The following is a 16,747-nucleotide window of genomic DNA, read 5'->3' on the forward strand; positions in this document are numbered from 1 at the left end:
GCTGGCCAAGCAGAATGCAGCTTTGGCAGTCGCTAAGGCAAAAACCCATGCGTAGGAGGAGTTCGGTGAGGCCATGGAGAACGACTTCAGGACGGCTTCAAGGAAATTCTGGTCCACCATCCGGTGACTCAGGAGGGGGAAGCAGTGCACCGTCAACACTGTGTATATGAGGACGGGGCACTGCTGACCTCAACTCGGGATGTTTTGAGTCAGTGGGGAGAATACTGTGTGGACCTCCTCAATTCCACCAACACGGCTTACCACGAGGAAGCTGAATGTGGGTATTCTGAGGCGGGCTCTTCTATCTCTGGGGTTAAAGTGGTTAAAAAGCTCCTTGGTGGCAGGGTCCTGGGGGTGGATAAGATCCCCCCGGTGTTCCTAAAAGCTCTAGATGTTGTGAGGCTGTGGACATTGGGGACAGTGCCTCTGGATTGGCAGACTGGGGTGGTGGTCCCCCTTTTCAAGAAGGGTGACCGGAGAGTGTGTTCCAACTATAGAGGGATCACACTCCTCAGCCTCCCTGGTAAGGTCTACTCAGGGGTACTGTAGAGGGTCCGTCGAGAAGTCGAATCTCGGATTCAGGAGGAGCAATGTGGTTTTCATCCTGGCTGTGGAACAGTGGACCAGCTCTACACCCTCGGCAGGATCCTTGAGCGTGCACGGGAGTTCGCCCAACCAGTCTACATGCGTTCCACCGTGTCCCTTGGGGAGTCCTGTGGGAGGTTTTTCAGGAGAATGGGGTACCGAACCGCCTGATACGAGCTGTTCGCTCCCTGTACGCTGTCAGAGTTTGGTCCGCATTGCTGGCAATTTGTTGAACTCGTTTCCGGTGAGGTTTGGACTCCACCAAGGCTACCATTTGTCACCGTTTTTTTTTTTTTTTTTATGTTTATGGACAGCATTTCTTGGCGCAGCCGAGGCGTAGAGGATGTCCGGTTTGGTGGCCTCACCAATGAATCACTGCTCTTTGCTGATGATGCGGTTGTGTTGGTTTCAAGCCGTGATCTCCAGCTCTCACTGGAGCAATTTGCAGCTGAGTGTGAAGCGCCTGGGATGAGAATCAGCACCTCCAAATCCGAGACTATGGTCATCAGTCAGAAAAGGGTGGCGTGCCCTCTCTGAGTCGGGGATGAGCTCCTGCCCCAAGTGGAGGAGTTCATGTATCTTGGGGTTTTGTTCATGAGTGAGGGAAGAATGGTGCGGGAGATCGACAGACGGATCGGTGCAGCGTCTCCAGTTATGCGGACATTGTATCGGTCCGTTGTGGTAAAGAGGGAGCAAAGTCGAAAGGCAAAGCTCTCAATTTACCAGTCGATCTACGTCCCTACCCTCACCTATGGGCATGAGTTGTGGGTCGTGACCGAAAGAACAAGATCCCGGATACAAGAAGCCAAAATTAGTTTTCTCCGCAGGGTGTCCGGGCTCTCCCTTAGAGAACGTGTGAGAAGCTTGGTCATCCAGGAGGGGCTAAGCGTCAAGCCGCTGCTCCTCCGCACTGAGAGGAGCCAGATGAGGTGGCTAGGGCATCTGATTCGGATGCCTCCAGACGTCTCCCTGGTGAGGTGTTCTGGGCATGTCCCACCGGAAAGAGACCCCGAGGACGACCCAGGACACGCTGGAGAGACTATGTCTCTCGGCTGGCTTGGGAACGCCTAGGGATCCCTCCAGAAGAGCTGGAAGAAGTGGTTGGGAAAAGGGAAGTCTGTGTATCCCTGCTGAACCTTCTTCCCCCGCGATCCAACCCGTAAAAGCGGTAGATAATGGATAGATGGATGGATGTATGGATAAATAACCCTCCCCGGGTTCTTCACAGAAAAAAGCTATGAAATAAATTGCACTATTTATGAAATAAATAAAGGCGGCACAGTGGATCATCTGGAAAGTGTTGGCCTCAAAGTTCTGAGGTCCCGGGTTCAATACCCATCAGCCAGGCATCTCCCCGTCCCTGCGTGGGTTTCTTCCAGGCACTCCGGTTTCCTCCCACATCCCAAAAAAAATGCAACATTAATAGGACACTGTAAATTGCCACTAGGTGTGAATGTGAGTGTGGCTGTTTGTCTGTATGGGCCATGCGATTGGCTGACAACCAGTTCAGGGTGTACCCTGCCTCCTGCCTGTTGATCGCTGGGATTGGCTCCAGCACTCCCCGCGACCCTTGTGAGGACAAGTGGCAGAGAAAATGGATGGATGGATGAAATGAATAATCAGACAACCCTCTAGGTTTTTACATAAAAAAGGAACATAAACTTTCTGTTGTGCCATGCACAATTGTAACAGGTTCAATTTTAGCTTATTTGTTAGAGCAGAATTTTTATTTATTACATATGAGCAGTCTTTCAAGTTTCCTGTGTTCCTACCTTATAATTGTCATGTAGGTTCCAGTCGGCTTGCAGACATCGCTGTCTGCTGTTTTCTCTCATGAACTTCCCTGTGAAAACCACAAAGCAAGTAGCCTGAGAAACTGAAACCAGTGATACAGCACCTACACAGCAGAACCAGTACTTTCAGTGTGGTTGTGGTGATGGATTTTTATCCCAGCAGATCTTATCTCAATTATATTTATATTTGCTCAGAATGACTCATTAAACTCGGAAAAGTGAGCTTACCTTTGTATGTTCTTCAAAGTGAATTGTGGCCCTGCATCTGGCTGGTCAGACGTTTAATGTCAGGTTCCATTTTCATCACTGCCAGTCTCAAACACTGATGCAGATGTTCATCTGTCAATCTTGATCTCATTGGGCTTTTCAGCAGTTTCATGCGTGAAAAGGTTTGCTCATAGATATACGTGCGGCCAAAAAGTGTGGACATCTTCATTGCGTGTATTCTGTTAGGTTACGTGTCGTTTGGAAGGGCGGGAAGAAGTCAATGAGACTGTTGGGAATCCCACGCCACTACTTTGCAGCACAGTGGTTGCTGGTGAATTAGGCAGTGGATTTGTAGCGGGGTGGTAAAACCCAGTTCCTCCATCTTGCAGTTCATGCGTCTTATTCAACCCCGAGACGCGCCCACCATACTCTGAGCCCCGTCAATCGTGATGCTGGCCAGCTTTGGCCAGTCCAGGTCTAACGCTTCCATAGTTTGGTGCATTTTGCCGAAATTACCCTCCCTTTGAAACTTTGGAGGGCTGGCAGCTCCTCGCACATCTCAAAGTTTGCGCAAACTCCACGAATAAAAAATAGTAGTTGCTATGTTTCCTCCACGTCCGTGCTCTCATCCAATGCTAATGGAAAAATAAACAAGTTTTTCCGTCTTCTCCTGCAGCGAGGCATATACATTACCTGCGATTTCTTCAATACGTCTGGTGATTGTACTCGCTGATGGACTCGCGGGATTCTGGCAACCTTTGCCTTTATACCGCCGAAGAGTGGAACAAATGTCACGTTATATGTGTTTATGAAATCGTTACCCATAGTGAATAATAAAAATGAAATGAAAATAGTTCATAACGAAGAAACATTTTATTGCAAAAGCCCAACTTTATTTTCAAATACAAAGGCACATAGATGAAAAATAAATCAAAATACTCTGGTGTTGTGCAGAGTAGAGAGGTGGACCAAATGTGGAGGTGGGCCGGATCCAGCCCGGGGGCCGTAGTTTTGGTACCACTGCTCTAAAGCAATAATCTTATCTTGAATCCATCCATCCATCCATCTTCTTAGCTGCTAATCCCTCCTCACGAGAGTCAAGGGAGTGCTGGAGCCTATACCAGCTGTCAACGGGCAGGAGGCAGGGTACACCCTGACCTGGGTGCCAGCCAATCACAGGGCACCTATCTTAAATCTCATTATCTAATGTATCAGTAGCAAGCGTTTCTTCGTTGTGGATAGTGGGTGTTGGATGTAGGTGTGTCTTTGTATCACCGGTCAATTGCACTGTTCCCGAGCCCGCCAGGAATCAGTCAGAAGCAACACCATGTAAGCTAAATCACCCACGTCATCTTGACCTCTTTTCGGGCAGTGCCTTTGCCAATGTCCCTTCTCTCCACAGTTGTGGCAAGTCTCATCATCTAAGTCACCACTCCCCAGGTCGGCTTTATCCCAGCCTCTTCTACCCCCAGCATATTTCATACCTCATCTACCATTTCCTCGGCTTTGAAATTTTCCTTGAACAGGGAGAGTTTGACCGTTTGGACTGAGTAACTCGGTCATTGGTATGCGGAAGTTCAGATCTATCTATCTTGGCCTTCTGTCTGGTAACTGCCGGTGATGGTGGACCTGGAACCCATTTTTTCTGTACCATGACAGGAGGTGCCAAGCTGCCAGCGGGAGCCAGCTGAGCAGACTGAGAGCAGGAACTTGTGTGTAGAGGAGAGGGCGCGTCGTGTTTGGAAACGGACCATCATCGTGAACCATCATCGTCACTTGGTTGTTTAGGTTACTGTTTGACTTGGTATGGGGGTACCCAGTCAGTGGCGCAGTCCTGACGTATTCCACCAGGCAACCTTAGATACAATGTCAAAGGAGGAGATACACAGTTATCAGTTTCCTTACATTTCCTATTTTTTACTTTTCCCTTATCTAAATTCTTTTGACTATTCTCGTGCTTATTAGCTTCTGTCAACCTTATTTCCAGACATTCTGCATTTTTCTCAATATCTTCTAAATCCTTAATTTTAATTGTTTTGTTCTTCTTTAAATGACTTTTCTCCTCCAACCTTTCTTTTAATTGTTGTAACTGCCAGATACTTAAACTTCCCTGGAAAACCATAGCCAATTACCCATTTCTCTCCCCACACTATAGATTTCTCCCCATATTTCACCCTCATATGGGTCATAATTGGTGATCTGTACACTGGTAAATCCCTGTTGTTGTTCTTATCACTGGTTTTGCTCTTACCGCTCCCCATTTTCTGGAAGCACTTCCCTTTATCACCATATTCCAACGTCTTCAAAATTGTCGAGGTCTTGAACACCTAAAGGTTAGGTCTTGGGGACACAAACTCTTTTCCGTCTGATCTTGACGCATCGAACCCCTCACTGAATTTAAGCCTGTGAACTCTATCCCTCGCTATCAGATCATGTATCACCAAACCCCTCACTGAATTTAAACCTGTGGCCTCGAATCCCACACAGACAGATCTTGCAGCCTCAAACCCTCACTGAACTGTACTTTATGGTACGGACTCGAACCATACCAATGGAACGTGGGAAGAGCAACTACTAATACCCCTTAATACAAAGAAAAGATTGCTCCCACCAAAAATCAAGAAATAAATAATAACAATTCTTTAGTGTAATTTTTTTGTTGTGGTTCATTTGGAATCCCGAGGTGCTGGCCGATCCAGGAAGGCAACCTAATTCCTAATAGTCCACCCTTTACCTAATTCTTTGGTATGGGCTGGACTAATGTGCTCATCTCGAATGATGAGTCACTGGTCCAGAGAGCTTCTGTATCGGCGATCAATCCTGGAATCCCACTTCTGACACCAATTGTTTTGGAAAAATCTTTTTCTGACATGATAAGCAAGGAGACAAATTTGTCTTTGTGGAGTTTTATTGCAAAAGAAAGGAATTCTTTGCAAAGAGAGGAAAGGGTACATGTTTTGGGCGTTGTCTCCCCTTACTAAACATCAGACTAAAAATCCTTTAGTTATATAAAAGTGAGAGAGACAGAAAGAGGCAAAACAAGACACCTATATATGTCTAGCTGTATACACATGTAGCCAGTGAAATCTTTACATGAGGAACAGCCTGATTAGGAGAACTAGAACCCACAACAAGATCTTCTTCTTCTTTTCCTTTCAGCTTGTCCCTTTAGGGGTCGCCACAGCGTGTCATCTTAGATGCGTGTATTCTGTTAGGTTACGTGTCGTTTGGAAGGGCGGCAAGAAGTCAATGAGGCTGTTGGGAATCCCACGCCAATACTTTGCAGCACAGTGGTTGCTGGTGAATTAGGCAGTGGATTTGTAGCGGGGTGGTAAAACCCAGTTCCTCCATCTTGCAGTTCATGCGTCCGCGAAGATTCCCAGACTACCTGTTGACCTTGTGTTCCAGAATGTCCTTTGCTACAATGCTGTTTATGACTATGATGCCTATGTGAAGACACTTGTGGATGATCTGTGCACCGCCATACTCCTGGCTTAGGAGAACAGCACAGTAAAGTAAAAACACCAGTCTGACCAGTACAACAAAATGACTAAAGGTGTGCCTCTTGTGCTGAGGGACCAGGTGCTGATGGCAAACAAGGGAATCCGCGGCAAACGAAAGCTTTCTGGCAAATGGGAGCCTGTCATCTACACACTTGCGAAATCTAAACCTCCTCTTCATATTTACTGGATTAGGGATTGGGATGGCCATAACCGTGTGGTGCACCACAACTTGCTCCTTCAGGTGTTTTGATGACAATGCTACCCATCATGCCATCAGCATAACCAATGACTCCTCAAACTCTTCTGTTCATAACCCTCAAGTGTCAACCGTGGACACTGGAGCTGCACCAGTTGTGACTTCCTTCCTCTGGCCTGTTTGAATGAATGTGATGAGGACCATACAGCATGATGGGTCCAACAGTCTACCACCCACTCAGACCTCATCACGGATCTTCCACTTCTACCTAAGCCATCATTTCCTAGATGGGTTTGGTGGTATGAGTGCCTCCTATCACCCTTCCATTGGCTCACAGCTTCCACTTGTTGACGGTACTGGCCATGGGGAATTTGACATTGAGTGTATACATCTTTCAGGTTTTTGAGTTGTTAGACCAGTACCAACCTTGGTGTTGAGAAAGTTCAGTCCCCTGTCTTACATGTTTGATTCTGGTTGCTGTACGAAATTGTTTCTATGAGAGTTCCCATATGATGTATGTTGAACCCCATTTTATTTATCTTGTGTCGATGCCCAAGTTTTGTATGGGTTTGTGTGTGGTGTATAAGGCATCTCATTTTGTCTTTGGAGTATTCGGAGATTGTGGTCGAGACTGAGTGAGTCTTTCGTCTGTTTACCCTTTTTATTTTTGTAGGGTAAATGATATTACTGATTTAACTCGTTGCAGGGTGCGTTTTCTTTGGCTCCTATTTGCGGTTTGGGGCAATTTTTTTACTTGTGTTTTTTAATTTTGTGTAACTGGAGGAGCCAATGTAAGTCTGAGTATTGAATTTAGTGTATGTATAAGTCCACAAAATCTGTTAGGACCTGACCATAAAAAGCCTACCGGTCCTGCATAAACTATGTATTAGCCCGATACTCCTTCTCTGTAATATGTTTCTTCTTCTGCGGTTCCCACTATAAATGATTACTGCTGCCCCATCACTGTCCTTTTGTACAGTCTTCCTCTGGGAGAAGTGGGTCGACATGTTTATCATTTGGCAATCTTGAACTCTCTGAATGATTCTACCTGTTTATGATGCATCTTTTAGTCTCAATGTTATGTCTTTTCCTGTCACATAGTGGGTATATGTCAGTAGAGATACATATAAAAATGATAATTTTCTGACATTTGAATATCACAGGCATGACACTGTGACAAGCTGAAGTGACTTCCAGATTGACGATCTAATCTGTATTTTCTTTGTGTAGGAGCTTGAGTGGACAGTCTAAATTCAAAAGGAGGTTTTTCTGGTATTCTGTTAGATATGTTTTGTTAAATGTATGCATTTTACTACATAGTTGCGGCCGCCCCCTTTTTTGTTTTTTACCTGGGGACAGGAGCTCGAGCGAACAGTCTAAATTTCTACAGAGATTTTTCTGGTATTCCATCAGAATAAAAGCAGATTGTCCCACTGGGGGTCCCAGTGTCACTGTCATGATCCTGCCGCTCCAGCCCGGGCTGTGCGGGCTGATTATCCCCTGTATATATAGGACTCCGATGACAACTCGGGCTCCGCCAGATCGTTGAGGTTCATGTCCCGTTCCAGCACTCTCGTATCCCTGATCGTCAACCCGTGTGTACCAACCTTCGCCTGTTTTCCGACTGACCCCGTAAGCTTGACTCCTTTGACACTTCTGACTGCCTTGATCGATCTCCCGACCATTTAATAATAAACGTTTTTCCCCAAACTACCTTGCATCTGACGAATCCTGAAATTGGGTCCTACCTTCGTTCCGATGGGTCGTGACAGAACGATCTGGCCAAAACAGGACCCAGCAGGAAAGACCCGGCGTCGCCAGGACTGACGCAAGTGAAAGGAGTGTTAATTAGTGATGCTTCCCATAATCGTTGAATACCCGAATGTATTGTGCAACCATGGTTATATAAGTTGTTTTTCACTCACTTGTTTTTCACTTAGGTATCACTCACTTGTTTTTCGCATCACTTGTTTTTCTGGTCAAGACGTCTGGACCGTTTCACTATCTTGTTCACATGCATACCAAAGACGAACATTGTTGTGGGATGTCTTGACAGTTATGGCTGCGTAAGGTGTTTCTCAGAGCCTGAAGGACACACTTAGGTGTCAATAGTAAATCAGGAAACAATTGTTGCGGTGCCAGGTGGGATGGGTAAGCCACCCGTCCTTTCTCTCGCACGCAACTGAAAAGTATAATAGAGAGATGCAGAGTACAAACAGGTAGAGTCTGCTCCGGGTTTCGTACGGACACCCAGCTGGTTGACAAGCGGACCTCTACCTGGGTGAACGGCTCTCCACCTTCTCGGCATAGGTAAGGGGCTCATATGATTGATTTCACGCAATGTCAACTGTGTTTTGAGAACTTGCATTTGGTCGAAATAAATATGCCAGTTATTGACGCTAAATAGCATTTGGGAACGTTGGTCTTTTGTTGAGTGTCGTCTTTGTCTCCTGAGCACCGACCAGCACCGATCCTTTCAATAAAACAGCAAGGTAGACCGTCTGCCAGAGGACCAAGCCTGTCCGATCCGGGTAGGCTCCATGGCATCCTCCACTTCCGTGTCATATGCTCCGCCGGCGAGCTACAAATACATCCCGACGACGACCCGTCCGGCACCGCATATTCTTCTGGACTCTGACTTTTCGGACTATGAGGAGGACCTTGATTTGTATGACTGGGTGCCTGAGTACGATTCCAATTATTTCGATTACGAATCTCTTCGCCCAGCCAGTTTGTTTCACCTCCCCGCGTTTCCAGCACCCGAGCGTCTTCGCCCGGTAGATCCGAGTACACCAACCCGCTTGGCCATCTACCCGGGACCTCCGCGTGGTGGCCAGAGGAGACGCCCCGGCCGGGCACTCCCTTGTGCCTCGCGCTGCGCGGCAATTAAGACACCGTCCTCCCACTCCTCGCCGGCAACGGTGAAACCGGCAGACCCACAGCTGGTGGCAAAGCTTCCAGCCCAGAGGGAGGAGGAGCCGCCAATTGTGGCGGAAATAGAGCGGCAGAGCGCCGAATTGGCGGCTCTCGCAGCCCAGGTTCAGCAAGGATTGAAGAACCAGCCGAGCTACGCTGACGTCGCAACTGCGATGGACTCGCTGCTGACGCAGATTCACGTTGCAGTGGGAACGGACCCGTCACCTCGACACGTCCACGTCGCAGTTTCGACGGACTCGTTACGGACTCATGCTCACGCGGCTGTTGGAACTGACCCGCTCCCGAGACACGCCCACGTGTCAGTTTCGACTGACTCTCTGCCTACTCTCGTTCACGTCGCCGTGTAAACGGATCCATCTCCACGCCATTCCCACGCAGCTGTGGAAACGGATCCGCCTCCTCGCCATTCCCACGTCGAAGTTTTGGCTGTTCCGAGCAGAGCTTAAGTGGCAGTGGAGACCGATCCACCGCCGCCTCACGTTGCTGTCCAGGAGGTGGCAACGTCTCCGCAGCCGGTTCTCGTCCGTGCCCAGGAGTACCAGTGGCGACCTGCGGCCGGTCAACGCTCCTGCTTCGTCGGCGACCGGTCCACGGTCGCCCCCCGTTCCTGCTCCGACGGCGACGGACACGACCATACGTTCCCGTCCAGGAGGTGGCGACGGTTCCCCAGCCGCCTCACGTCCCCGTCCAGGAGGTGGCGATGGTGCCGCCACCTTCTCATGTTGCTATCCAGGAGGAGGTGGCACTGACGCCGCCTTCTCACGTTGGTGTCCAGGAGGAGGTGGTGATGCCACCTTTTCACGTTCCTGTCCAGGAGGTGGCGACGGTTCCCCAGATGCCTCACGTTGCTGTCCAAGAGGTGGCGATGGTGTCGCCGCCTTCTCATGTTCCTGTCCTAGAGGTGGCGACAGTTTCCCAGCCGCCTCATGCTGCCGTCCAGGAGGTGGCGATGGCGCCGCTGCCTTCTCACGTTCCCGTCCAGGAGGAGGAGGTGGTGATGCCGCCACCTCACGTTGCCGTCCATGAGGTGGCGACGGTTCCCCAGCTGCCTCACGTTGCCGTCCAGGATGTGTCGACGTCACCACCGCGTTCTCACGTTCCCGTCCAGGAGGTCGTGATGTCGCCGCTGCCTTCTCACGTTCCCGTCCAGGAGGAGGTCGCGATATCGCCGGCGCCTTCTCACGTTCCTGCCCAGGAGGTGGTGACGGTTCCCCAGCCACTTCACGTTCCTGTCCAGGAGTACCAGCGGCGACCGGCCCGCAGCCGTCCCACGCCCCTGTCTCGACGGCGACAGGAGCTAGGGAGTTCTGTTGAGCCACCTCGGAGCTGGAGAGACTTCGGGATGGCTGTGATGGTGATGGTGGCGGTCATGGCTCTGGTCCTTCTCTCCATCATCCTCTTCGCTCCTGATGGCTCCCAGCTGTGATATAAACTGAGACCCCTTGTCGGAAACCATGTTGTAGGGGAAGGAACTTTAGGCAGCGCAATGAAGTGTACCATTTTGGAAAAATGGTCCACCACCATAAGAATAATGGCTTGACCCTGCGAACCTGGCAACCCAGTCACAAAGTCTAATGAAATATGGGACCACGCCCCTCGAGGAATGGATAGAGGTCGCAACTCCCCTGAGGGACATTGTTAGGAGGGTTTCTTTACCGAACATACAGGGCACATGTTGACGTACTCCCTGACATCCTTTTTTATGTTTGGCCACCAAAACCATAGCTCTATCACTGACTGCACTTTGGCCATCCCTGGGTCACAAACTGTTGAATTGGTATCGGCTCATTTGACTACCCTAACCCTCAGCGAGGGAATTACATACAGCGTGTCATCCGGGCACTCTTCAGGACTGCGAGTGTCCTTCAGCGCGTCCTTTACCTGAGTCTCAATTTGCCAGGTGGACACCAAAATAAAACAACCTTCTGGCAGATAGACGCGGAGGCAGATTCCGTTTTTTCCCAATCATGAATCCTTAATAGCGCATCAGCGACTCCCGTTTTGCTACCTAGCTGATAGGACATAACAAAATTGAACTGCGTCAAGAAGAGCGACCATCTGACTTGTCTAGCATTTAGCTATTGGCTGAGGCAAGGTATTCCAAAATCTTGGGGTCGATTAACACCAGGAATGGGACCTGATTTCCCTCGAGCCAGTGTCTCCACTTTGACAATGTCGCTCTGACCGCTAAAAGATTATGCTCCCCAATGTTGTTATTTTATTCCATGGAAGTCTATTTTTTGGACAAAAACGTGCAGGGGTGCAATCTTCCATCCATGGAATTCCTCTGCGAGAGGACTGCCCCTATCGCCAAATCTGACACATCTACCTCTATGACAAACCTGAGATTGGGATCCGGCAAGGCGAGAATTGGAGCAGAGGTAAAGCTAGCCTTGAGTTTCCGGGAGCCCACCTGAAATACCAGGTCCCAATTGAAGAAACTGTATGGAGAGGATAGTTTATGTAAAGGTGCTGCAACCGAACTGAAGTTCCAGATGAATTTTTGGTAGTGTTGAATTAAGCCGAGTAATTAACTGCCACAACATGGTGTCCTGCTGTTCCAGCTGCCGGCTAAATGTCAGGAAATGTTCTTCGTATTGGGTGAGCCAAAGACCATCAGCCTGGAGAGCTTTGCACAGGGGTTCAGAGTCAGCTGGGTCCATGTCGTGGTCAGATCGTTCTCTCAGGGACAGAACTTGAGGGTGAACCCAAGGAGCATGACTCTGGGAACCAGGTCCCATTTGAGCAGAAAGTTTATACAGTTCAGGGTCGGTGCAAAGGAAGGCAGTCCAGAAAAGCAACAGTAACAGAGTCCCCGGGCGTAGAGGCAAGTTCAAACATTATGCAGGGTCAATCATCCAAGAAGTCAGTAACATAAGATAAGGTCATGTGTGAACGTCACAATAAAGTACAACCATTTGGCGACGGACCAGACCACACGCGTGGCAATATATCCCAACGGTAATTAGCGTGAAAGAGCTGCTCCGGTGAGCAGGTACACTCGAGATCGAGGAAGGACACGCCCATGACAAATAAGCTAGTCTAGCACAGCTACTCATTGTCAGAGGTTCATCCAGTAAATATAAAATGATGTATTATCATTTACTACATGCCAAAATGCGACCACTGTATTGAACAATTCAATACACAATTGAACCATGAATAAACATGCATATATCTGTTTTAGAACATGTTGCAGGCATCAAATTCAAAGAGTGAAAATTTGTAACAATAATTATAAAAAACGTTTATCAGTTTGATCATTAAAGGGAAAATCCAGTGCTTTGCATGAACAGTGTATCCAATAGGTCATGTAATATGTACCCTATTTTGCCAATGTGATGTTAAATCCTCTCTCATTTAATAGTGTTTTGAGAAGATTTTAATCGACAATTACGAATTTTCAGGGGTGCTGCCATTTTTGAGAGTCACATAACGAACGTGCACAGATGTGACGTGTATCGTGCCTCCCCGGACGTTGAAGCTCAGCTGCGGCCCGCCTCTGGTGGGGGCAGGCAGAGGCCTTTAGCCGAGCTTCTGCTGCAGCGGAGGCCTTTAGCCGAGCTTCAGTGGCGGCGGAGGCCTTTAGCCTAGCTTCGGCGTCTGGGGCACTCACGGCCTCCGCCGCCTGCAAGGCAAAAATGGTGTCCCATGTAATCGAGCCTTTGTTGCGGCACGGTACACATCACATCTGTGCATGTAGGTCACGTGACTCGCGAAAATAGCAGCGCCCCTGAAAATTCGTAATTGTCGATAAAAATCTTCTCAAGACACTATTAAATGAGAGAGGATTTAACATCGCATTGTCAAAATAGGGTACATATTACATGACCTATTGGATACACTGTACATGCAAAGCACTGGATTTCCCCTATATTAAATATCTTGTCATTGTCTTTGTGTATTCAATCAAATATAGGTTGAAAGGGATTTAAAAATAATTGTATTTTTCTATAATAATTGTATTTTCTGTTTTACTTCTTTTACACTTCATTAGAATTGGAGTTTGTAAATGTTTAATAAAGGAAATAATACAATCACTATTTATAATACACAGAAAATTCAAGCCACCTCCTCCAGAAATATGAAATGCTGATGAGCAGGTTAGGTTAGCGTAGGTTAGGTTGGCTTTTCTGCATGTACAGCCTTCTGCATTTTAACATGACTAATGCAATTATTCTCAGTTCCATTTATACAAAGCCCTGAGGTGTGTTTTGCATCAATATCAGATTTGACTGGTCAATAATGCAGAGACAGTGTATCATTAAAAGATTTAAAAACACTGAAAAAAGAGCACGGGATATCTAACATTTGAATAACACTCTCACTTCAGTTTTAAAGGCTACCCCTCCAGTCAAAATACACTCAATTGGAAGTGCATCTTGGATAACTTTTGCATTTAGGGGAAGTTTGGGTCTCCATTCGAAGTGTAGGATTTGTGGCTCCTTAAATCTGCATCACAACTGCAGTCATCAGTGACATTTTCTTTGCATTCCTTATTTTGATCCTCAGATGCTGGTATCCTTCTGAGATACAGACCAGGATCTCTCTCACTCGGAATCTGGAAGGATGACCGGGAGCTTGCCAACAAAGGTCTTTTATCTGTACACAAGATATTTTTAGAGCAGAGAAAATCATTTTAAATCACTGTTTTTAATGCGGATATTTGTACCTTGATGATAAAACAGAAAGACCACTGCATGATGTAGACACTGATTAATTAGTACAATTTGTCAATACGTAGGGCAGCACAGTGAAGCAGCTGTAGGTTCAAATCCCAGCCCCGCCTATGTGGAGTTTGCATGTTCTCCCCGTGCATGTGTGGGTTTCCCCCAACATACATTAATTGGAGACTTTAAATTGGCTGTAGGTGTGATTGTGAGTGTGACTGTTGTCTGACTCCATGTGCCCTCTAATTGGCTGGCAACCAGTTCAGGGTGTACCCTGGCTCCTGCTCAATGACAGCTCGAATATACTCCAGCACTGCCGCAACACTTGTAAGGATAAGTAGCTCAGAAAATGGATGGATAGATGTCACTACATATTTTATGCATATAATTTAGATACACAGCTGTCATGTTCCCTCATAGATTGGGGTTTGAATGCAGATTTAGACAGAAAATTAATACCTGGAGCCCACAAAGCCAAAACAAAATCTACATAGAAACACATTTTAGTCCATATAAACTGCTTGTCTGTAATGTCACAATGTGCGCAAACATCAATTGCAGGGAAAACTCACCCCCGGGCCCAATTGGTCGCATTAGTCTGTTCATCTGAACATTCCAGTGTCTGACGTTGGTGCTTGCTTGGCGAAGTTTCCTCTGAGCAGCCTGGATTTCAGAGGGTCAAAGCAAGCCATCAAAACGTCAAAAGACATACATTTGGGCATTCCGAAATAACTGCTAACCATCCTGTTACCTCAGTTTACCAGGATCAGCAATAACATTCCCAGGTCAATTTAACTCAATGTGTTTGATTATCTAAAAATGTCGAGAATCAAAACCTTCTAACAGATATTTAGTTCTCTGCCTTTCAAAAACCACGATTAAATGAGGATGATTCAATTTTTTCTTTATTTCTTTTTTTACACGTACTGTTGTCGTACCACTGTCTGACCCAAATTCGTCCAGTATGGGTTTAGTGTCCCACCAGAGGAGACAAAATCCTGGTCCATGTTTACTCTTTCATCTTGCTGGATCCGACCATGTCTGCGTCACCCTTCCACCCACATACATCTCCCTATGTAAACAAATAAGGCCTCAAACAAAGACAATTACAACAACATCAGGAATGTATTTCATGCACTGTTTGGGAATTATTTGGACACCAGAACCCCAAGGACCACACAGATACTGTTGTGTCTTACATGAAAAACTGTATAGACACTGTGACTAAAAATAGACAGATCCGGGTTTTCCCCAATCAAAAACCCTGGATGACACTAGAGACTCAGGCACTCCTGAGACATCGCAATGCCACCTTCACGTTAGGGGACAAGGCACAGTACAGTGCCGCTAGAGCCAACTTAAAGAGCCGCATCAGAGTGGCCAAAGTGACCTACAAAAGAAATATCGAGGAGTGCTTCACAGAAAACAACTCAAAAAAAATGTAGGAGTGATTACAACACATCACAAACTACAACAGTAAAAACAAGATGTGTGCCGGAAACACAGACGCCTCGCTGGCAGAGAAACTAAATAATTTCTTTGCCCGTTTTGAGATGGACAGCTCAAACCCAGGGTCATCACAACCACCTCCCATCAGCAGCACACTGATGCTTCAAAAACATGAAGTGAGATGAGTGCTCAGGACTGTAAATACCAGGAAGGCTGCTGGCCCAGACGGAGTGCCAGGGAAGGTACTGAAAGCCTGTGCTGCTCAACTGATCGGTGTTTTCACAAAAATCTTCAACTGATCCCTGCAACAATCAACCAATCCCTCCTGCCTGAAATCTGCAACAATCATCTCCATCCCAAAGAAAGCAGCCATTGACAGTCTAAATGATTACAGGCCTGTTGCACTCACACCTGTGATCATGAAGTGCTTTGAGAGGCTGGTTGCACGCCACATAAGGGGCTCACTTCCTCCCTCACTCAACCCCGACCAGTTTGCCTCCAGAGGAAACTGGTCCACCGAAGATGCTAACACAATAGCTCTCCACACTGCACTGAGCCAAGGGAACTGTAAGGATGCTTTTCATAGACTTTAATTCAGCTTTTAATGCCATCATCCCAGGTATTTTGGTTGACAAACTCTCCCTCCTTGGACTCTCTCCTTCCATCTGCTGCTGGATTAAAGACTTCCTCACAAACCATTCTCAGTCTGTCAGACTTGGCCCACACCTCTCTTCCTCAATCACCCTCAGTACCAGGTCCCCCCAAGGCTCTGTACTGATCCCTCTGCTATACTCTCTGTACATATGTGACTGCATGCCAGCCCATCCCAGCAACTCCATTATCAAGTTTGCTGGTAACACCACCGTGATTGGGCTCATTTCAGAAAGAGATGAATGTGCTTACAGAGACGAGATTGGTAAATTGTCAAAGTGGCATTCTGCAAACAACTTTACACTGAACACCACAAAGACAAAGGAAATCATCCTGGACTTCCCGAAGTGCTGTGTCGACCCGGTCCCACTGTTCATCATTGGGGAGTGTGTGGAGAAGGTCCACTCCTTCAAATTTCTGGCTGCTCTCTGCCCTCCCTAGAGGACATTCCCAAGTCCCGCCATCACAGCGGAGCCACTAATATTTGAAAGGACTCTTCACATCCTGGTCATCACCTGTTTAACCTGTTGCCCTCTGGGAGGCGGTACAGGTCCCACAAAACATGGACAGCCAGATTCAAGGACACCTTTTTCCCCCAGAGCCATCAACTCCTTGAACTCAAACCACTGAAATAACAGTACTGTAATAGAATATTATGCAACTGCACTTTTGTGCATTTATTTTTTAATTTATTTTAGAAATAACTGAGCCTTGATGTTTTATCTATTGTTTTTTTTTTTTTTTTACCTAAGATGT

At 47.2% G+C, this 16,747-nt stretch overlaps 1 protein-coding gene across 8 annotated transcripts in view; it reads right to left on the reverse strand.

Annotated features, from left to right (window-relative positions):
* Positions 1–13,089: 13,089 nt before the first annotated feature.
* The window catches only part of LOC133492743 (differentially expressed in FDCP 6 homolog), a 99,974-nt gene continuing 96,316 nt past the window's right edge, over positions 13,090–16,747 (reverse strand). For all 8 annotated transcript variants that reach the window (XM_061805407.1, XM_061805352.1, XM_061805361.1 and 5 more), the window contains 2 exons: positions 14,464–14,554; positions 13,090–13,823 (listed from right to left, as the gene is read on the reverse strand). In XM_061805407.1, the coding sequence (XP_061661391.1) occupies positions 13,621–13,823; positions 14,464–14,554 (294 nt within the window). In that variant the 3' untranslated portion in view covers positions 13,090–13,620. The remainder of the gene's footprint in view (positions 13,824–14,463; positions 14,555–16,747) is intronic.

The sequence above is a fragment of the Syngnathoides biaculeatus genome, chromosome 2, assembly GCF_019802595.1.
Source record: "Syngnathoides biaculeatus isolate LvHL_M chromosome 2, ASM1980259v1, whole genome shotgun sequence".
In the NCBI taxonomy this organism is placed as follows: Eukaryota; Metazoa; Chordata; class Actinopteri; order Syngnathiformes; family Syngnathidae; genus Syngnathoides; species Syngnathoides biaculeatus.